The 23,357-nt window shown below is 39.4% G+C and overlaps 1 protein-coding gene across 1 annotated transcript in view; it reads left to right on the top strand.

Annotated features, from left to right (window-relative positions):
• The first annotated feature begins 5,156 nt into the window (after positions 1-5,156).
• PAICS (phosphoribosylaminoimidazole carboxylase and phosphoribosylaminoimidazolesuccinocarboxamide synthase) overlaps positions 5,157-23,357 on the top strand; it is a 39,916-nt gene continuing 21,715 nt past the window's right edge. Inside the window, exons 1-6 of the mRNA XM_071557102.1 lie at positions 5,157-5,559; positions 9,714-9,800; positions 11,200-11,637; positions 12,617-12,706; positions 17,486-17,572; positions 22,906-22,977. Of these exons, the coding sequence (XP_071413203.1) occupies positions 5,172-5,559; positions 9,714-9,800; positions 11,200-11,637; positions 12,617-12,706; positions 17,486-17,572; positions 22,906-22,977 (1,162 nt within the window). The 5' untranslated portion in view covers positions 5,157-5,171. The remainder of the gene's footprint in view (positions 5,560-9,713; positions 9,801-11,199; positions 11,638-12,616; positions 12,707-17,485; positions 17,573-22,905; positions 22,978-23,357) is intronic.

Raw genomic sequence — 23,357 nt, 5'->3', positions numbered from 1 at the left:
ATGCCTGGGTTGCCTATCATACATGGTAGTTGTTGTATACATGACGGGTAACACTCCTCTATACAAAGATACACAGGACAGGTCTGAAGCTCTGAATGGCTCATAACCTGTGCTGCAAATACAAGAGAGTGAGATGGAACAGGAAGAAAGGACATTGGTTGAGCTGTTTTCAGAGCTCAACTAAAAAAGCTTAAAGAAGGTTCAGCCTTAGGGTATTTTCTGCTGTGACTGCTGTAGAGTCAGAATACCAAGAGGCTGTGGTTGCATATGTGCTTTTAGGACATTTGTTATCATGTTAAAAAATTACTGCCTTAAACAGCCAGTCTGGTACGGGTTTGCTTTAATGGTTAGCAACTTTATTCCAAATCAATTATCATCTGTGGTCTCACAGATGACAAAGGTGGTCTGAAGTTGTGTGATCATATATATAGCTCATATAGAATGCAACCATGCACTCTTATTTTACTTAGGCCAACTTCATCCTAACAGTTCTGACAGGTCACAGGTTCATGGATGTGGCAAAGTTAAGTCTTTCAGTAACTTACACAAGCAATGCTGGTTTACACCAGATTTGGTTACACAAGTACATAAGCTTTTAATTTCAGTTTGAAATACCTCTCTTATTAAGATTGCACTGGTGTGGGATGGCAAATATGAATTACACTAGTATAAAAAATCCCAGTGAAGACAATCTTATATCTGTATTTTACCAGGCTTCATACATGCCAGAACACAATAATGGTTAGATAAATTGCTACTTTAATGTATTATTCTGCATGTCAAGTGTGAAACAGTCTTTCTCCTACTGGCATCACTATGCCTATACAAGAGATTTGTGTTTTTCCGTGAACTAATACAACAATGACAATAATATTTTGTTGTATGAGTCTAGCTGAAAGACTTCAACAGACAAATCTGGACAAGTCTTTCTGGGAGCTTTTAAAACAACGGATTAATAGCCTTTGTCAAGTGCTACTAATCCATGGTCAAAGGCTGACCACAAGGAGAAGGGAACATGTACCCATGTCTTGGATGGTTCAATCCATACTCTAATGTAAGTAGTGCTTTAAACTGTGAGTAAATTGATGCAGTGAGAAGCGAGCACTTTTTGCATTCTGTTTCCTCTGCTATGAAGAAGAGTCAAGTGGGGTTTGGAGAACAAACAGGTACAGTAGCATCTTAACGGCTGAAATTTTTCTATACTAGTTTACAAGTCAGAGCCCTAAATATGCTTTCCCCAGTGTAACAGACACAAATGTTTGTTATGTTAGCACCAATTACAGGACTAACCAGCTTATATAAATTGTACTCCACAGGCTCTTTATTACACTGTGGTTATTACAGTTTTTAAAAGTGCTGCAGTTGAGAAATATATTCCAAGGATAAAAGAAACTATTACATGCTCTGCAACTCTTAAAATATCAAAGCTGATATGATGAGATAGTCAATTAAATTCTTAGCATAACAGCTAAGTATTATAGTTCGGTAACATGAAGATACTGCAAATTACTGTATCACCTGCTGGAAGTTCATTCTGAGAAGCACTTTTAAACTATGGGATTTTCTAGAGCATCCCACTTAACAGGAAGCTGGAATTCCTGTAAACCTTAAGGAAAAATGAAACCCAAACAGGAGCAGGAATGAAGAACTGATAACATGCTGCTGAAGTTGAGAGAAGGTGCTTTTAAAAGCATGCATATGTGTGTATGTGAATCATGCTGTAACAGAGGAAGGGGGAAGTGCCCAAAGTGGTAACAAACATGGTGCTTGAGAGCAAAGGTTTTGTATGAGGCATTGAGCAGTCATGCACAGATACATATGCTGCTGCAGCAGAGCGGTTCTTAGTCTTGGACTGATTTGAACAGCTTAATTAATCTTCCTTGGAGACCTCTGAATGGAAAGACAAAGTGCTTTCTGATTTTGGTCAGAGAACATATATCAAGAATTGCCCCATGGTTTTTTTGCTGATGTATTTTTATTTCCAATCCTCTCCTTTTCTAGGGTGGAATAGGCTGGTGATTTTGTTCTTTTCCTGATCACTGTTTAATACAGAGTGAACAGAACATATCCAGAGCACGCAGGTATTCTCTTGGCATAATACTTTAGAGGCTGTGGTTGTGTCTTTTAACATTCCCTGGGATTCCATCAGTTTGAGAAAGGTTATGTGACCTTCTCAGGTCTGTATTCAGTCTTATATTCTGTTTATTTTTACCTATGAGTAATGTAGTTGCCAATTCCTTGAGTCTCAGTAACATAATATTTAGTCACCATCATAGTCTGTAACTGTATTTCTTTTGAGATCAAGTTGCATCAATGTTCTTCCAAATCTACAGAGTTAACACCCGAGGTGCAGGGTGACTTTGGTAAATAGTTTTTGTGACATCAATCGCATGATCTGGTTAACAACTATGTGTCTGCCACTGCATGCACAGATACACTCAGCAGGACAACACTGGCATGTTTGTTTTAAGCATATGCTCGAGACAGAAATTGCACAAGTAACAGAATTAGATACTCTCACTGACAAAACCAACAGAGTCCATGGAAACATGTTACTTTTTCTTTAATTATAATAGCAGAAACACCTTTCACGCCTCTGTGTTAAGAATTTACAAAACATTAATTTGCATTTTACCTTGTGCACTTTGAATGCCTGGGATGACTCTCCATCACTTGTCACAATTCCAGCACTCTCCTGGCCCCTATGAATAAAATAAAATTAACATAAAGCACTGAAATGCTTAGAATATGAAATAGGTTAACATAGAATGAATTGGTGTTTTGTCATAAAATTTTAATGTAGGCTTATTTGTTTTATTTTACAGACTTGTAATTGCAACTGGTGTCTTGCCTGTGTTATGCTTTGTTTCAAAATAGTCACGTAAGGTTTGTGCCTAAGCCCACTGAATTCAGTAGGAATCTTTCCACTAATAAGCACTGGTGCAGGCTCTTGCTGCAGTCCTATTTCAGTGTGGGTATAAAATAAAAACAGATGCTTAATCTGAAAAGCCATTTTCAGAAGGATAGTGATCTAGGCAATAGTAGTAGGCTCTGTAGTGCTATTCTCTGCTTTGGGTTGGGAGATGGCATTAAAAACTGATGGTTTTGCCTATGGGAATGCATTGTCTTTTCCACTCATCACCTATGCAGAAGCTTTTGCAATTTTGCACTTATGCAGACAAGCTAGCATTTACACCTCTAAAAGGTACACAGACCCTCTGATAAAAGCATCTGAGTGCATAAACTTAATGCTGGGCATCTCAGCTTCTCAAGCAAAACAAGTCTCGTGTGCAAGTGTCACTGCAAATGGAAATACTTCTCTTACAGTAGTACATCAACCTCAGGCTGGCAGTTGTGCTTTGTTGAGCAGAAGAGCTGATTCAGCTGAAATAAGGGAGTTTTCCTCGTCTAGCTGCCTGCCCTCCCCAGTCCTCCACTGGGTCCCGCAGGTGCACCCCTGGTGCCCTGACACTGTCCTGCCAAAGGTAGGCAGAAAACCGCGCAACTACCCATGCAGTAGGTACTGTTACTGCCCACGGTTTGAAATTCAGTCCTTATCCATTAAAAAGGTTTGCTTTGCAGGCTGAGGGTTTTTTGGTTGTTTTTTTTGTGGGTAACAGTGCAGGCTGCTCCATCTCCATTTAAAATGGTTCCTGAAATATGGCAGTGTCCCCTCTAACAAAACTGCCGCTACCTACCTGCTGTGCCTGTACTACTCACCAGGACTTTCGTGGATTAGTGAGCTCTCATTCACTCTCATATATAATAATGTCTGAAAAGACGTTTTTCTTTTAAAAGGAAAGACTTCAAGTATTTTTAGAATATTATCCAGAGATCCTATTTTAGTATAACTCAACTGAAGTCACTGAAATTATTCAGTATAAGCAATAATACAATTTGGCACAAAAATCTAGAGAATGGATGCTAATCTACAACTCACCATGTTTACTATCAATTTCATATCATAGAATCATAGAATCTTAGAATAGATTGGGTTGGAAAAGACCTCCAAGATCATCAAGTCCAACCCTTGGTCCAACTCCAGTCCATTTACTAGATCATGGCACTCAGTGCCACGTCCAATCTCAGTTTAAAAACCTCCAGGGATGTTGAATCCACCACCTCTCTGGGCAGGCCATTGCACTGCCTGATTACTCTCTCTGTAAAGAATTTTTTTCTGATATGCAGCTTAAATTTGCCCTGGCAGAGCTTGAGCCCATGTCTCCTTGTCCTATTGCTGACTATCTGAACAAATCTACCCTGTTAGTGACATAGATCTTCAAAGAAAAAAATCAAAGATGAGAACATTCTTAAAGCTATTTAACTCAGGAAAATGTCCCATCTATAAACACAAAGACTGGTAGTAAAACTTAAGGGCAGATACACTGCATTCAGCAACTAGTAATCACAATGGTAATATTACAGGCAATTGCCATCTTAATATTGTTATGGTCCCTTTAAATATTAACAAACTCAATAGGGAGGGAGAGGGAAGCAGACATCTCTGGTCAAGGTGCTGGGTTACACCGCACATGCAGCACTGACAAAAGACATGGGAGCTCAGTGTCATTACCACAGAGCTCGTACCACTTTACCAATTGAGCCAGACTTTTAAGTATGCCAGATTTTTATTAGAGCACCACTAACACTAGTTAAAAAACTGTGTATACACGGCCATCAGTTCAAAAGCAAATAGTGCATGAAGGTGTGATGTGAGGCAGGGTGATCCCGACGAGCAACTTCTTTAGGGAAGGCTCAGCCCCGCGGCCGTGTCTCCGCAGGAGCAGGAGATGCGCTGCGCCCACTCTGCAAAGGGCACGCCAGAAGAGTGGGTGGGTGTCATGTTGCTTTTTGTTGTTTGGGTTTTTTAAAGGAAAAAAAAAGAGCAGGACACTTTTTCTTCCTTTCCCCCAGCCTCCGGTGCCCGACCCTGATCCCCACGAAGGGTTAAAGCAGTCCCGGCCCGAGCGGCCGCGGTCTCCCCTCCCCGCCGGGCTCCAGCGCAGAGCCCGCTCCTTTGGCAGTGTCTCAAGTTACTCCCCTCCGGCAGCTTGAGCCAGTAAAACCAGATCCTTTCATGTCGGCGGAGCTTACTGACAACCAGCCGTCTGGTTTCCTAGGAAACAAAATCTTGGCTAGAAATAGTGAATCATTTCCAGGTCACTTTCAACATGGAGAGTGGAGCGGGGAAGCATTGGACTGAGGAGGAGGTTAAAGCCTTGTTAAGCGTCTGGTCAGAAAAAAATATCAGAAAGCAACTGCATGGCACCCTGAGGAATAAAGGAATATTTATCTACATTGCTAAAAGGTTACAGGAGTTGGGAGTGTGCAGGGACTGGAAACAGTGCCGTGCAAAGTACAAAAACCTGAAGTACGAATACAGAACGGTTAAATATGCCCACAACTCTGGGGATGTCACTAAAACCATGAAGTTTTTCCATGATCTGGATGCCATATTGCGATCTGAGCCTGTCACACAATTAGCAGCAGAAGAGAACGGCAGGTGTTCTGCGACTGAGCCGCAGCTGAACACAAGCCCCACAACAGACAGCGCGCAAGGTAAAAAACCTGTTTTTGCTTCTATTTTTCTCTCTTTGCTTAAAACCCAAAGGGAACAAACCCGAAGCCCGAGCTCACCGGCGCTGGAGCGGAGGCTGCGCAGCCCCAGCAGTGCTGGTGGAACTGACTGGATGCGCCTCGCGCAGGGGAATAAAATGGTAGCACCCACCAGTGTCAAAGTGTGTAAATACAGCGTAATTCCATCAAAATTATGCTATCTGCCTGTACTGCAACCTCGGTGAGTACTCACTGGAGTCCAGCCTCCTGCACTGGATTGAAACGCTGAATTAAAAAAAGCTGTTCTCTATCCCTTTGCCATTCGTTTGCAGTATTTTGGAAGCAGGTTTTTACAATTCAGATGTGAACTTAAAAGGTTGAAACTGTCATGGTGTTTTAAAAATCACTGTTTGTGATAAAAGTGCAATTTAGGCTTTTCATTCTTTTTTTCTTTGAAACTTAATATTTAGGTGTGAAAACTCAAGGTAAATTTAATTATTTTGTAAGCAATTAGACTTAAATATTTGAGAAACAGATGCTTAGTAACTTCTCATTAAAACCAACTTAGCAATCAAAGTAAAACTCATCACATTTATCAGACTATTTTGAGGCAGAACAAATGAGTACAACAACTGCTTTTATTCTGAAGGGGGGTTGCATCTCTTGTTTTATTCAAACTTCTCTACATATGCATTTAAGCTCTGCTTAACATTTCATTAGGGTCAATCTGCTATTTGACATCACTCAAATCTACTTTTCACCTCCTAAATGTCACTGAAGCATAAAGCCCTGATGTTAGTTAAAAGTACCAAAATAAAAGATGACTAAAAAGAGAAATTAAAAACTTAACTGTTTGTTCCTACTCTATCTGGCAATTAAGATTGTGAATCTTTTTTTTTAAGAAAACGAAAAACTCAACATTAGTGTCAGGGGAGATTGTCAAAGGCTTAGATAGGAGCTGGACATCTAGTTCGTCCTGCTATCCTTCCACATCTCCCTCGACATTGTTTTATAGATTTCAGAAAAAGAAATTGGGATTTTTCCTGTCATTGTTTACCTTAACAAAAAGCTTGACCTTAATTTGTCATCACTAGCAGAAAGCCTCTAATCTGTCAAAGTCACATCACATTAAAATGGCAATTTTATAGTACTTAATGTGCTCTCTGCACTGTATATTGCAGTCCATTTTTATTTTTAAACGTGCAGAACTGAGGTTAGTACAAGCTGTTACACTTTGAGGACTACACAAAACTATCCTTCATCTGAGGATCAGCCATTAGATTACCCTGTGTTTTGATGTAGTTTTCACCTGGTAATTCTAATTCTCATCTGCCTTAGACCTCTAGCAAATTTAAATCACCAAAAGTAATTTAAGTTGTGAATCCCCAACTACAAATATATATTAAAAAAATACCCCTGGGTTAGACACTCCTCATTTGAAAGCATTAGGACAGTCTGGTTTTAAAGGTGATATAATACATCGCTTAAATGCACAAGCATTTCTGGTACTCCCTCCAAAAACATAACAACAAACAAGTTTTATGGATAAACAAAAGTTAAATGCAACTAACTAATAATACAACACTAATGGCAAAAATTGAAATGCAAAGATTTTCACAACAACCACAATTCAGCCACGAAGAAAATACACTAAGCTAGAATTGTGTCCTCCAGCTATGCAGAATGTGTGCATACATCCATAACAAGGTGCAGAGGGAACAGCTCTGAGTTCATCAACTCCCTTATTTAAGAATGTAAGTCAAGCAACTAACATTGTACTAGAGGCCCAGCCTGACTCCACCTGTAGCCAGAGCTGTGATACCTGCCCGGCCCAGGAGGGGCCCAGTTCTATCAGCAAACTAAAACCTGTGACAAATAATACTTCATCTTGCAGCTCTTATTTTATTTGAAGAACTTGGTTGCTATACAATTTTGTTATGTTAAAAAGCATGACAAGGGACATGGCAAGCTCCCAAAGAAATCACCATATACTTACCATTCTGCTTAGCCACAGTCTCAATATTCATAACCATCCTTAATGCAAAGATACAAAGCATGTCTCAGCTACTGGGAGATTACCAGGGAGGGGGAGAAAGGGAAGGAAGTAAGAGACTACTTTTTCTTTATAGGACTGAATGGTTTTTCTATAGTGTTTCCCTGGTGGTTTTTCCTGGTAAAATCAGGTTTCTTTTGAAAGTGTAGTTGAAGAAATTATTACTGAAAATCTCAATCAAATCTGAGAGGGGTGTCTTGGGACAAACCTGGTAACATAAACCAATTCCCAGCTCGTTCCTGAAAAGGTGACACTTTTTGCATAAGCACATGCAGAAGTCCAAGCAGAGATGCTCATGCTGTCCTCTCAAAATACCTTTTCATAGGAAGAGTTGTAGCTTAAATAATCATTAAAAAAGAAAAAAGTAAACATGTTCACTTCTCTTAAAATGTAGTTTGTGTATTATCCTGGTAATCAACAACCAAGAAAATCCATGTAAAGTGATGGTGCACTGTGAAAAATGTTATCTTTCATTAGAGTTCAAATGAATGACCTTCCCATTTTGTTAACTAGTTTTGATAGTTTCAAGTTATATCAAGTATTAATAAAGCAATTATGTTATTTACAAAAGTAAACCTCACCTAGTAATTCATGTTAAGTTATTTACTTCCTTTTCTATTTCTTTCTTTATGTTTAAATATTAAGGCACTGGTAACCTTGCTTGACCTTCACTTTGCCTCAGCAAATGCAGAAATGCATCAGCAATAACAGTATAATATGCACAAAACTCAGACAGCTACTAAAACGCAGAAAGATCCTTCAGAAATGCTGACTTGAAAGTGCCACTCATACATAGTTTTCCATGTCCAGACTTTAACATTAAACATGTCATTGACAACTATTTTATACAGGTTTTTTTAAATAAGGGTACAATACTCTAATTTTTTTGGTCTTCAAATATTTTATTTTTCCACATCAAAGATATGAATATCCTTTTGTGAAATATTTTCTCTTTTAATATGACAATGTAATTAAAGTTGCTCATGCTAGTGCTGATGGCATACTCAGCAGGCTCCCAACAGGGAATTTATTTCTCTCTCTACTTTGCTTTGCTGATCATAAGCAGTTAAAACTGCCAGCCCTGGTGCTGGAGGTAGAGGCATGAGCAGCAGCTCCTTCCAGAGAAGCCAGGCAGACAGCTGGGAGCAGTCAGAGATCAGGCCACTGCATCTATGAGTCACTGTGAGCCTTGCTGAAAGTCAGGAGGATTTAGGATAATGTTTTCAAATGCAGTTTTCAGTTTCACCTACGTCAGGATTACATTGTTGGATCCAGCTATGCCTCATTACTGTTCCCTGTGACGAACTAGCACAGAGCCCTGGAGCAGGGCAGCTTTGATCTGTGTGCCCTGCCTGGCTGGAGCTCACAGCAGCTCAGCTCCCTACACAGTGCATCAGCATTTCAGACCTCCTGTCAACATGGCACACTGAATACAGTGTATTGCCGCTGGACAACTTAAAAGTCTGTCCTCTGTGAAAATGAAGCTGGTTCAGAACCTGACTTCCATTCGCTGCTTTCGAAACTTACACAGCAGTTGCTATAATGTTGCTTTTTAAAGAATGCTATGATGGAAAAACCTAGATTGAATCATGTCAGCTGCAAATACATCTGTTCTCAAGTCACAAAAAATAGTTCATGCTTTCCCTATACCACTAATGAATTTCATAAATTTCCAGAACTCCTTGCAGAACATTCTTGTTTTCTCCATACTCTTCAAGTGGATTTGTGGTTATCCAAGTCCATGTGCAAAGCCCACCTTTATTTGTATGTCTATTACTTTAAATTATCTACTTGAAAAATATGCATTCAATGTTCTATCCACCCAGAATACTGAGTCAGAAAAGTATAAAAGTCACTAGAATCAAGTCAGTTTCTACAAGAATTTTAAAAAGTATTTCAAACAGACTTCTATGCAACATATAAAATATTTTCCCTCCTGTATCTCCTTATGGGGACAGGCCAAATTAATTTTAAATTTAATTTAACTAAAAATTAAGTGTAGAGATTACCAAAATGTCCACTGTGTATAGACATTTTAACTTCAACTAATTTAAGGTAATTCAGTCCATACCAGTTTTTCATCTAAAAACTCTTTCCTTCCCAGGTGAAGGATCAGTTTCTTTAGAAGACGATGAAGATGCTCCAGGAGATCCACTACTCTTTATGTCTCATGTCAGACCAGTTCAACTAGGTATAGTATGATGATGCAGAGAATTCAAAAAAAAAAAAGCAACATGAGTTGTCAGAGCACTTTCTGACATGGTCATTGCAGAGTCCTGATTAACACAGAACTACTGGGGAAAAAATGGTACCTGTTAGTACAGCTTATTCACAGCTAGAATGAATTATGGAGACTAGGAAAGAATGGCTCTGTCCAGGACACGTTTGTCCCCAGACAGGTATACACAAGTACGAGCCACAAACAAAGGCCAGATACTTTTGCCATTACACAAAGCTCAGTGACTCTTAAGTACCCATCCCTCATAATCTGGCTGCCCTTGTAGAATAAAACACTGGCAAAGGCATTTATTACTTCATTATGACTGAAAAAAAGTCATTTACTGTGTATTTTCATGTTTGCTCTTTCATGATGATGCCCTGGAATTGGTTTGGGTTTTTTTTTTTGTTTGGTTAGGTTTTTTTAAATCGTTATTTTTGCAAAGATTTAGAAAATGCATGAGAAACTAGTTTCCGAACTAATTTGATAATCAAAAGGAAGTCTTACAGTGAATTCATAATTAGTAAGAAGGAAACATTAAAAAACTGAAAGGTATCATATTTCAGTGTTTTAAGTTACTGCACAGGTGGCAAGCTTTACCTTGTATTAATAAAAAAATAAAGCTGAAGACTGGAGAAAATTAAAACATATCTTAGTTTTGAAGAGTCAGATAACTTGAACTCTAATTTTTTACAAAAAAAAAAGAAAAAAACCCCATCAAATATTTTTCAGTGACCTGCCCTGAGAAAGGTGGAGGTTCTGTGCCATGAGAAACAGGTTTGTTATCACACAAATGTTCTTGTGCAACTTAAGCAAAAGTCTCCATTCCTCAGCTCTCAGGAAGCAGGGTGGTTTGTTAAAAGTTAAGGATCCGATTCTTCATATTCCTATCCAGTTTTAATCTCTCCATGTGTGTAAAACCAAAAATATGGCATGAATGCACAAAGTTAAGTCAGTGACTTGGGGCCCGATTTATTATTTCGCTAATACAGCATATCCAGTCTTCCCAACAGCACTCTTCTCCTTTGTAATGTCTGAAGGACAAAGCAGCTCATCAGATTGTTTTCAAAGGTGTTAAAAGTTCACTGTATTAGGGCACAGGAGAAAGATAAATTCCTCTAAGACTCATTAAATGTGCTATCTGAATATCAGCCTTCAAGAGAAGGCAAAAGTTATATCAGAATTAACAAAAATGCTAACAAATTAGTAACTAATAACTTGATTTTAATGTCACTTCTGTTCCATCTTTCTCCAGAAAGACAAGTCACAAGCAAACAGCACAGTTGATTCTCATTCTCTGTCCTTTCCCCAGGCCAGCCACCCAATGGAGGTAACTCATATCTGTGTCTCTCCCCTACCCCATATGATGCAGGTAATCCAACGACAGCAGTAGAGGCTTCCAAACCACCGGCTTTCATTCCAGCAGTAGCAAATGAAGGAGGAAAACACTGGACTGTTAATGAAGTCAGAGCTTTGATACATATATGGTCAGACAAAAATATCCAGCAACAACTGGAGGGGACAGTGAGAAATAAAAGAATATTTGAACAAGTTGCTTCTAGACTTCAAAAGTTTGGAATTGACAGGGACTGGAAGCAGTGCAGGACAAAATATAAAAATCTGAAACATGAATACAAGAGTGTAAAAAGTGCCCAAGACTCAGGGAGTACAAGTAAAAGTATGAAATTTTTTAATGAACTGGATGCTATTCTGGGGCACTGCACCATCGAGCAAGCAGTTAAATCAGATAATGATGAAAGTGAGAGGCCTCCAGAATGGACAGAAGCAAAATCAGAAAAGGACTCTATAGGTAAGTACTTCAGTGTTCCAGCACTAGAAACCTTAAAAGAACTCAAAAAAAGCAACCAGAAAGATTAATCTGGGGGTGGGAAAACACTGAATGGGAATTTACTATTTTGTCTAGTAGTTTTGTCTTATGATAGATTTCAGATTGAGTGATTGCCCTGTACTTTTTTTAAAAGAACTGAGAGACAAAAGGAGGGAAAAAAATTAAGACATAGCATAAGGTAAAGTGATACAGAGACATTTCCCGTCAAAATCACACAAGAAGAGGCTGTATCCAGCTTAGATTAAAAAAATGGATCAGAGATGGTCAGACTATGTTACTGGAGAATTGAAGACATTAAGCAAAAGAAATCTGTATGTACAGACACTGATAAAAAATTTTAATATTTAAACTGTCTCTTATGACCCCAAACAGATCAGTTTTATTGGCCTTTGGAGCAAGACTCCCAAACTACTGAGACAACTGTGAAAACAGCAAAAGGAATAGCAGCAAGAATGCTGGCAGAGCTTGCCTTTGGTTTTGGGTGGTTATTGTCAATTAACTTGGTAATGGATGATCAATGTAGAATTGGAGCAAACCAATAAACCTACACTTCCCAGCAGTTAAAATATTTTTTGTTGCTATGTACAACCAGAAACATGCCTGTTGTTTAAGAACAGAATTAAACACTCTATTACACAGTAGCGATTCTACACAGGGGATGGTATTTTGTTGGCCAAATATAAGACTCTAAATTAGTAAAGTAATGGAAAAAGTTAAGAAAAATGTAACACAAAGACAGTCTCTGGCTGAAAACTATGAGAACATTTTTGGGGAAGATTGACTCTTCAGTTGCCATTTCTAGACATTTTGCTAATGCATCTACTTTGCCTGCTGGCATAATGAGCATCTGAGGTTGGATGGATTTTTTCATTTGACACAGCACAGCTCTTATGTAGTAAACAAGTGCAATGCCCTAATTAACTTGGCATTATTTACACAGAAATGCCTGGAGACACAGGTGAAGAGGACTCTGTTAGTAATATGTCAGAAGACCTACAGGTTGCAGATATAAAGAAAGATTCTGATTCAGGTAAACTCAAAAGTCTTCTATTTTAAATGCCTACATTTAGTAAATTAAGAATTATTTCTAACATAAGCCCAAATTGTGATTATGGTTAGAAAATACATAGACCTAAAAAACTTATAAGCAGGAGCTGATGTCATAGTGATAACCATCATGTGCTTATGTGCACATTTACAGTGCCCTGCTAAATTTGATCAAAACAGTATAGTAATGAATCATTTCAAAGATTCATGACCCAAGATGTAAAGAAGAGACTACTGGTTTAAGCAAGTTGAGTGCAATGTACTACTGCATTTACTTTTATTTAAACTATGTAGTCCCAAGGATAAGAATTGTTCAGTCTCCTGTGCATGAACTAATACAGCATTCTCTTTTGCACAATATAATGTGGTCAGTATATCATATAATTGTGTAAATGCTCATGTCAGGGTAAAAGATTCATTTAAAAATCTCACTATAGCACTGAATGTGAAAGTCAAATGCTCTGCTCTTTACAAAGAAACATTACAATTTATATCTGAAAGCATAACTTTCAGGAAAAGCAGGAGTTATTATATCACATATAATATAGGTGATGTATATAATATTATATAGATATCCAGTCTATATTATAGTTAATATTAAGAGACACATTAAAGTCTCAAAGGGAGACATACTTGACTCCCTACAACAAAGCACTTCACGATCTCTTTCAGTAGTGTGAAGCAGAATGTGGTCTAAATTAGGCATTAAGGAGTAGTCTCACAGAATTTAAAATGGTCTACCATGAAGATTTTAGTATCAAATTAAAAATCTTCTGACAGATGATGTTACTGTAAACACTACCCCAGAGAACTGGGTAGCTTTACATAAAGCAAAAGAAACAGCTATGACAAGTAAAACATGGTTGATTATGAGAGATCACTTGAGGTATACCAGACAGTAGCTTTTTTTCATTCAACAGAAATAACATTTTTAATTTATATTTACTAAGAAAAACCCAAACCCAAACCAACAAACAAACCAAAAAACTGTCCTTTTCCCAGATCACCATGGGTCCTTGAGGCATTCACTGGAGAAAAATAGGTTGTTGTGAAAAGTGCATTGCCTATAGGGACCTCATTTTGAGAGAGGCGAAAGATTAAAAAAATCATAAACAGCTCTTTGTGAGATCCAGTTAAGACTACGTGTAAAACCCATGAAATTCCATTTCTCCCCATCAACAACAAGTAAACTTACTACATACACATGAACGTATTACAGACACTGTAATAGTACATAGGTCCAGCATTGCCCCTTAACTGTCACCCGACCTAGTTTTCAACTGCCTGCAGCTATTTTGAGTATTGTAACTTTTTGGATTGTAATCTTCCAAACAAGTTATTTAAGATGAAGTTTACTGAATACTTCTACTAAAGTTCTGAGTACATACTTTGATTCTTGTAACATTCCTTTAGGATATGGACACCTTTAGGTGTTAAGACATCTGTAGCCTAGCTTGGTTACCACCTACCTTCTCAAATATATGTATTTTAACTGCATGTTTTGTTTCTGGGTAATTGCAAGTGCAACCTGATTTTGTGAGAAAATACTAAAATAGTAAGTGTTTCAGAAGTGTCTGTGGCTCAGCCTATCCACTCTAAAGACTACTTTTCAAACTTCTCTGTGGGGAAGAGCGCAAAACTATGCTTCATCAGTAACCGTTTCAGTTTCCAAAATTCTTTCCTTCATTACCAAACAATATTTACTCAATTTTATCACAGGGGGTAAAAGACACTTAGCCTTTATTGTCATTAATGGTAACAGAATTAGGTATTGCATAAAGCAGAGAGAAGGTGCATACTTTTAATGTTTACAACACCATGTCAACACAACTTTTGTAGAAAATGGTTTCTCAACAGGCATGAAATTATGAAATTTATATCATTTGTATGCCTTTTAAAAATAATTGTAAAAACCACCATTTTGACATAAACAAGAATTTAGAAATTCTGTTAACCTTGTAGCAGGGTATCGTCCTAATGTGTACATGCAGTTAATGTACTCTGCAGCCAGAGTTAAACATGCACTTGGCTACATATATTCGAGCTACCCTGGGCAAACATCTGCCTTTTGGCAGCCACAGCTGTGGAAGTGCACAGAAGACACACAAGCTATCTCGGGAGCGCATGTGCTTTCAGATCTTACATGTGAATCTGAGTTATGAGCCACAGTAACCCGTCACTGCTTTCAGTCTGTATAAATAGCCCAATCAGGTCTGCCATACTCCAGAGTAAGGAAAATATTAAGATGCTCTTAGTCAAAAGACAAATACACCAGATTCAGGAAAACATCTAATTAATTCATGTGTCATGGTATTGTTTTTCTCCTCTGCCCATATGTATTTGCTACTCAAAGGGCAGCAAATGACCACCTGAGAAAGGAAAGACAGAGGTAAATAAATCCTCAGTTCTTGCACAGCCTGTCGTAATTACAGGCATGTCGCTGTCAGCACTACCCAGCTGGGGGAGCAGGAGTACCACAGCAATCCGCAGCCCTGCTGGGGTTCAGCTAAAGCCGTCTGGGACAGGCTGGGGACACTGCAGATTGCTCTCTCTTCTGGTGAAACATATCCCACATTGAATCTATCTGCAAAAAACCCCTTACTTAGTTATTTTCACGGATGTCTTCTATTTCATGGGATCACTTTAAGCACAGTTAATTACAGAAACCTATTCAGAAGAGCCAGTTTCTTCAGTTTACATAGGTAGTAGTCCGTCAATTCAAACTCCGTGTACATTCCACAGGGGTCAGACTTTGGAGTATGACCAGACTGTGTATGGGTGTTTGATTAAATCTAAAGTGCCAAGGAACAACAGTGGAGATGGAAACAGGTATCTAAGGAATGCCAAAATCTTAATGTTCTTAAAATACCTAGAACAAGTATTTTGCTTCAAACAAATTACTTTTCTTGTCGTTGTTTTTTAGCATTTTTGGTGCCTCACATAATTTACGATATGTCCCTCTCAGAACAAATTTGGAATAAGTTGTGACACTGCCAAGATACATTCCTAAGCAAGGGCTTTTAAAAATCCATTGTTTAAAGTTAAGATCTTAAGTCAGTACATATTCAGGTACTTAATTTTGGCTTGAACACTTCAGCGGTGGTGTGCTTGGAACTTCAAAATGTACAGATATAAAGTAAAAAGATAATGTTTTAATACATATGGCCCAGGCTAGTGTGAAGTAGGGTTTCAGAGAATTGCAAAACCAAAAATTCTTGATTATTCACTGGCTTAGCCTAAGCATATTTGGGCTGCAGACACAAAATTTTAATTAAATGTGCATCCAAGTTTTCTGTATCCACTCATAGATCTGTATAACAGAGATGGCAGTAACTTTGTGTGCTGTTGGAGGGTAAATGTAAGCCACATACTGAAAGTTTTCCATAGCTTTGAAGTTTACCACTTCCCTTTTATACTATACAAGACACACATGAGAGTAAGAATTAGGAGACAAATTACTAATCTTGCTTCATGAGCCAGAAAACAGGATAATTAGTGATAGTGACAGAGTGCCAAAAGAGAACAGAGCTTGTATCAGTCTGAGCGGGTAAAAGGAAAGACTGTGACAGCATTGCTCTGGTGGCCTTGAGAGCAGTGCTTCAAACACAAAGTAGAGATTAAGCATATTTGCTGGCAAATGTCTGTAGCTTCACTGAACAATGCAGATGGAGACACTGTGTTTTATCCATGCCAGAAACTGTTGATGGCTTGTTCTATTTGGTTCAGTCTTGGTTTTTGGTCACCAAAAACCCTGAAAGGTGCCTTAGAAAAAAAGCCAGGCTCCATACTCACATTTTTGGCTCGCTAAGAGAAAAAACAGAAAAAAAAAGGCACATGATGCCCGTCACATAGTAAAGAACATCTGATGCAAACAAGGCTGTATTGATCTGGGGGGTAATTTTTAATAAAATGGCTCTAGATTAAACCTTATTGCTCAATGTTTAGGGGCAATATTCTTGAGTGGACTGAGAACAGGCTGGGAGCCAGCAACTGCTGTCATTGATCTGTTGTGTGGCCTTCACCATTTAATCTCTGTAGAGCAGTGTCCTCACCTGGAAGCGAGGATAGCCTAGACCACTTGCATCATCCACCTGCCTGAGGGGTGGAATTCTCCTTTAAACACCAGCAGGCCAATGGCAGAGTAGCAGAGATCTCCTCCCCATAGAGGGGAGCCCAGGGACACTTCGGTCACCCTACTGTGTGATGTAAACCCCTCACAAGCTGCAGCAGTGGGGAAACTCTCAGGACAGTCTTTTAGTACACTGTCTTCATGAGGAAGGCAGCCTTGCAGATCAGCTGTTCAGGCACAGCACCAGGATGCTATGCTGGGGACCCTGCCCCTTTTGGGGCTGATTCAGACACTTTTGGCATCATTCACTTTTGAGTGTTTAAATTATTGCACCCCGTACGGAAGTCACTGTCTTGCCTGTTCTGCTGCCCAGATGTTCATCAATTACTATATGTCTTACAACCATAATCAGCAAACCATTCTACAAATTCTGATCCAGGTTTAAATAACTGAAGTTTGCACATTTAACACATAAACTAATTTTATGCAGCTGTTATGTGATGTTCTGGATGTACTTTTATATAAAAGTGTGTACACTCTGCTCTTAAACCCACTACTGCAAAGAAATGACAGCTTTAATGTCTTAAGAGAGGAGATCTAGTTATTAATGTCATTCTGAAGTTGGTGATTCTCAAGACATCACTCAAGACCTGCTTAGTTAATAAGAACTCTGTAAATTATTACTTTTTACAGAAATGCTTGAAGATGAGGGGGACTTTGTCAATTCCACACCAGCAGCTCTGGAAGCCACACAAATAAAGAAGGAGACAATTGACATAGGTAGGTCAAGACTTTGTCTTGTCTTGCAAATTGCAGATTTCTAAGGTTCTTATATTATCCTGGAAAATTACACTTTTCCTACTTCTTGATGATTGATTAAAGACGGTTTTTGCTTGATTTCATAGCGCAACAATGTATAAACTGTTATTTCTCCTTCCCATAATTGTAGCAAGATGTTATTTTCTCAGACAACATGCTGCTTTTTATGCTAGATATGATTAGTCTGAAATTGATTGTGACAGAAATACTTTTCTTCTTACACAGTTCTTAGAGAGGATAACTGGAGACCTAACTAGCTGCCTCAGAAACTCAAAACAATTTATATCTTGTCTGTATTTTCAAACTACTTCATGACAGTGCATTTAATTTCAGACTATTTGCTATCAAATAGTTGCGATAAATATTCTGAATTATTTTACAAGTAAAACTGAAATCAGTGCCTCAACAATATGCAGAAATCATATATTCAATGACAATCAGGAGATTTTTTTTATTTAAAATGTTAAAATTTAACATTAGAACATAGCAGGGATATTAATATTATGGAATAAATTAGCACAGAAACCATAGCAGATAATGAAAAAAAGGCATCAGAGGAAATAATGAATGACAATGAAAACTAGTGGCCTGACCCCTTGGATCAAAATATACTTTACAGCAGCGCTGTTTGTATGCAAAAGTTAATGGAGAAAAAAAAGTCAATTATAATGATTCTGTGAACAGCAGTTCTTTGGCCTTTGACACTTAAAGTTCCTACTGTAAGAATATTTCTATGTATGCATCAGGCATATTTCAGGGAAGAGCTTCATTCTTGGCAATTATGTTATCTAAAATGTGGGTGTTGAGACACCCAATGCAACACAACCTTTACAACTGTTTGCATTGGCTGATTTTGAGTATTAAAGGCAACTATTGCAAGTATGACAGAGGGCAACATCAGAGCAGTGCTATCACAACAGTGACACATAAAAACACAAGTTACATTGAGAATAAAGTAAATCTTTGACCCTGAAAGTTGAGAGACATAGCGAGGGCAGACAAATGCAAAGCAAAGAAATAAAATGTCATGAAGATCAACTCACTGCCCTATACACATAAATTCCCTGTTCCTGTCATGTAATACACAACTGACGACAGTAATCACACAAGTCGGCACTACACAAGTGCCACAACCAAAGACAGAGATTAGAGAGATAGTAGGGTTGAGAGAAGGAGCACATAAATTAAAGCCATGGGGGGTTTTGGTAATAACTTTTAAAAATATAAATCATTAAGAGCCTAGGAGTAGACCTACGGTTCCATTTTGGCCATTTCCAATAGCTGCAAGTGTTAAGGAAGATGCAAGAATTTTCTCTCAAGAGTTATAGAGTGCCTGTTTATGAAAAACCACTTTTTTTAGTACCTCAAGTAAATCACACGAGTATTATTTCTGATTTAAAGTTTTCCGTAGGTATAAAATTTATTCCTACACGTGACTTATGAAAAACAAGTATTTGCCAAATGACCTGAGAAAACAAGTTACAGAGCAAATAATAATTCCAAGTACTACTCTGTGCCATATGTTGGCAAGTACCATTATAGAAAGCATATCTAATGAACCTGCTTATTTACAGCCTCTTACTTCTGACAGAGCCTACATTGAGCACTCAGTTTTTCAAAATATATAAGGAATATCTACTTCTACTCCTTAGCAAAAACAGTATTGAAGATAATTGGTCTATGTCATCCCCTACCAAAGCAATGAGAAATAATCTTTCTCTTCCTCCCAAACCTAAAGTAATTCCACAAAAAGTGAACATGCAGCCTCAAACAAGTCCAAGCATGAGGGAATGAGCCCAGAACCAGCAAAGCTGGGTTTTGGTGTTCACAGATGATTTTAAGAATGCTGATTTTTCAGGTAGGCAGAGTGATGAAGTTGCAAATAGAAGTCTGAGGTAATCAAGAGGGACTTCAACACCTTGGACCAACTAGTTCAGGGATCAGGAGCACAAGTAGTTTTCTCTTCTGTCCATCTAGTTGCAGGGAATGATGACAGAAGAAACAGGAAGAGCCATCCGATCAATACCTGTCTCCAAGCCTGGTGTCACAAGGAAAATGTTGAGGTTTTTGATCATGGTTCTGTTTACATGACACCAAACCTGCTGACACCTGTGTCAGAGGGGAAAATCATCTTAGCACAGGAGTTAGAAGGGCTCAGTAAAACCGCTTTAAACTACATTTGAAGGCAGAAAGCAACAAAACCAGACTTGTTAGAGATTAGCCTGGGGGAAGCACACCACTGTTTGAGGGATGGTGTGCTAGAGAGGTCCTGTTATCTGTTGTCCCAGTAAAGTGAGGGGATGAAGATCCACATGGCAGCAAAGACACAGGGGTTAAAAATCACAGAAATGCCTAAAAGAGGCCATGTAGGAACTACAGCTTCTCCCCAGAAAGATGGTGGGATAAAAAACCTAACTGAGCTGCACCTACACCAAATGCACAGACTACAGGAGGAGCTGGAAGCCATTATGTAGCAGAAAACTATGACATAGTTGCCATCTTGGATACACAATGGGAAGACTCACACAACTAGTGCTTCAATGGCTGGCTGTAAAACTCTTCAGAAGGGATATGCAAGGAGAAGCTGTGGGATACCCTGAATGTTAGAGAGTGTTTGGATTGTCTAAAGATAATGATGCTAGTTGAGTGTTTATGGGTAAGAACTGGTGGAAGGTGAAAAGGTAGGTATCCTTGTGGGAATCTGTTACACACCACCCAGACAGGGTGAAGAGACAGATTAAATATTTTAAAAACAGCTGGGAGAAGTCTCACAATCACTGGCCCTTTGGGGGACTTCAACTTACCAGATGTCTGCTGGAAATATAGCAGAGCAGAGAGGAAACAGTCTAGGCAGCTCCTGTAGTGTGTGGCAGATAACTGCCTGGCACAGCTGGTGAGCAAGCCAATGGGGACAGGTGCTCACTGGGCCTGGTGTTTCAGAACAGATGATGTGGTGGTTGGGCAAAGTGGTCACCAAATGATACTTTTCAGTTCTCGAGGAAGTAAGGAGAGGGGTCAGCAGAACTGCCACCTTGGACTTCTAAGAGAGCAGATTTGGGCCTGTTTAGGAGACTGGTTGAGAGAGTCCCTTGGGAGGCAGTTCTGATGGGCAAAGGAGTTTGGGAAGTCTGGACACTCTCCATGAGGGAAATCTTATGGGCAAAGTGGGAAGCCATTTCCATGTGCCAAAAGACAAGCCAGTGCGGAAGAAGACTGGCTTAGCGGAACAGCGAGCTGGCTGGAACTCAGGTCAAAAAAGAGACTGTGACCTTTGGAAGCAGGGGGAAGGTAACTCAGGAGGACTACAAAGATACCATAAGGTTATACAGGGATCAAAATGAGAAGGTCTAAAGCCCCATTAGAACTTAATCTGATTACTGCTGTAAAGGGCAACAAAAATATTTTTATAAATACATCAGCTACACAAAAAGGGCTAAGGAGAATCTCCATCCTTTACTGGATGGAGGGGAAAACAACAACAGTTGAGAAAAAGGCTGAGGTACTTAATGTTATCTTTGCCTCAGTCTTTAATAGCAAGACCAATTGTCCTCAGGGTACCCATCCCCTTGAGCTGGAAGACAGGGATGGGGAGCACAAGGAAGACCCCATAATCCAAAGGGAAATGGTTGACAATCTGCCTCACCACTTAGACATACACAAGTTTTTGGAGCAGGATGGCATGTACCCAGAGGTAGTGGGGGAGCCAGTGGAAGAGCTCAGACACTTTCCATTATTTACAAGCAGCCCTGGTTAATCAGGGAGGTCATCAGGGAGGTCCACATTGTTTGGAGTTTGGCAAATGTAATACGCACCTACAAGAAGGGCTGTCAGCCTGACCTCGGTGCCAGGGAAGGTTATGGAACAGATCATCTTGAGTGCCATCCTGAAACATTTACAGGACAACCAGGGAATGAAGGCTCAGCCAGCATGGACTTAGGAAAGGCAAGACCTGCTTGACCAACCTTATCTCCTTCTATGACAAGGTGACCCTTTGTCGATGAGGGAAAGGCTGGGGATATTGTCCCCCTGGATTTCAGCAAAGCCTTTGACACCATCTCCCACAGCATTCTCCTGGAGAAACTGTCTGCTTGTGGCTTGGACAGCTGTACCCTTCAATGAATGAAAAACAGGCTGAATGGTCAGGCCCAGAAAGTGGTGGCCAGTCATCACTGGTGTTCCCCAGGACTCAGTGTTGGGGCCAGGCCTGTTTAATATCTTCATCAATGATCTGGATGAGATCAGGTAAACCCTTAGTCAGTTTGCAGGTTACTCCAAGTTGAGCAGGAGTGTTGATCTGCTGGAGGGTAGGAAGGCTCTGCAGAGGGATCTGGACAGGCCAGATCAATGGGCCAAGGCCAGTGGTAAGAGGTTCAACAAGGCTAAGTCCTGGGTCCTGTACTTGGTTCACAACAACTCCATGCAGAGGTACAGGCTGGGGGAAGAATGGCTTGAAAGCTGCCCAGTGGAAAAGGGCCTGTGGGTGCTGGTTTACAGCTGCTGAACATGAGACAGCAGTGTGTCCAAGTAGTCAAGAAGGCAAATGGCATCCTGGCTTGTATCAGAAATAGTGTGCCCAGCAGGACCAGGAAAGGGATTGTCCCCCTGTACTTACCACTAGTGAGGCCACACCTCAAATCCTGTGTTCAGTTTTGGGCCCCTCAATGCAAGAAGAAAGACTGGGGCACTGAAACAGGTTCAGAGAAGGGCAATGGAGCTGGTAAAGGGTCTGGAGCTCAAGTCTTATGAGGAGTGGCTGACGGAACAGAGATTGTTTACCCTGGAGAAAAGCAGGTTCGGGGGGGACCTTATTGCTCTCTACAATTACCTGCAAGGAGGTTATAGTGAGGTGGGTGTCAGTTCCGTCTTCCAGGGTAATAAGTGACAGGATGAGAGGAAACGGCCTCAAGTTGCATGAAGGGAGGTTTAGATTGGATACTAGGAAAAATTTCTTCACCAAAAGTATGGTCATGCATTGGAACAGGCTGCCCAGGGAAGCAACGGAGTCCACACCCTGGAGGTATTTAAAAGACATGTGGATGTGGCATTTAGGGACATGGTTTAGTGGTGGACTTGCCAGTAATGGGTTAAGGGTTGGACTTGATCTTAAAGGTCTTTTCCATCCTAAATGATTCTATGATTCTGTGATTCTTTAATTCTGTAACTAATGGGTTAGACTAAGAGGTTAGGACATTTTTAAGTGAAGGTAAGTATTTCCTACATAGGATGACAATAATATTAGCAATTTGTTTGTCTAAGTCCAAGTCTATTTTATTTAAAACTGTGATTTTCTATAGATGATGATTCTATAAGCACTACCTCAGAAGACAGATCTTGTACACCAGTAGCAAAACAGATGGTCAAAACAGGTGAGTATTAATTTCCATGCATTTATTCTGAAATAAATTGCATTGTAATTTCAGTACCAAAGCTGGAGCAATCAGATTTATAATGTAAACACAGCTGTACTTTTCTACTTCTTACTTCAGTCTAGTTTTATCACTAAACTTAAAAATTAGTTTCATAGCTCTATGCCCTGTCATGAGCAGAACTTGCATTAATACTGTAGTAAAACTTGGCCTTCTGTAGTTATCTTACAAGCAGCATCTGCCTAGTTCTGAATATTTTTGCATCTGACGTTTTCTTTTGCTTCTACTGAATCTCCAGTAACATTTTCATTTGCATGATATTCTGCCTTGCCATTTTAATTTGAAACCACACTGGAAAGCCACTTTCTTATCAATGCTGA

The sequence above is a fragment of the Pithys albifrons genome, chromosome 5, assembly GCF_047495875.1.
Source record: "Pithys albifrons albifrons isolate INPA30051 chromosome 5, PitAlb_v1, whole genome shotgun sequence".
NCBI lineage: Eukaryota > Metazoa > Chordata > Aves > Passeriformes > Thamnophilidae > Pithys > Pithys albifrons.
Note: the sequence above shows the minus strand (reverse complement) of the source record. Positions and strands in the feature narration are given on the sequence as shown.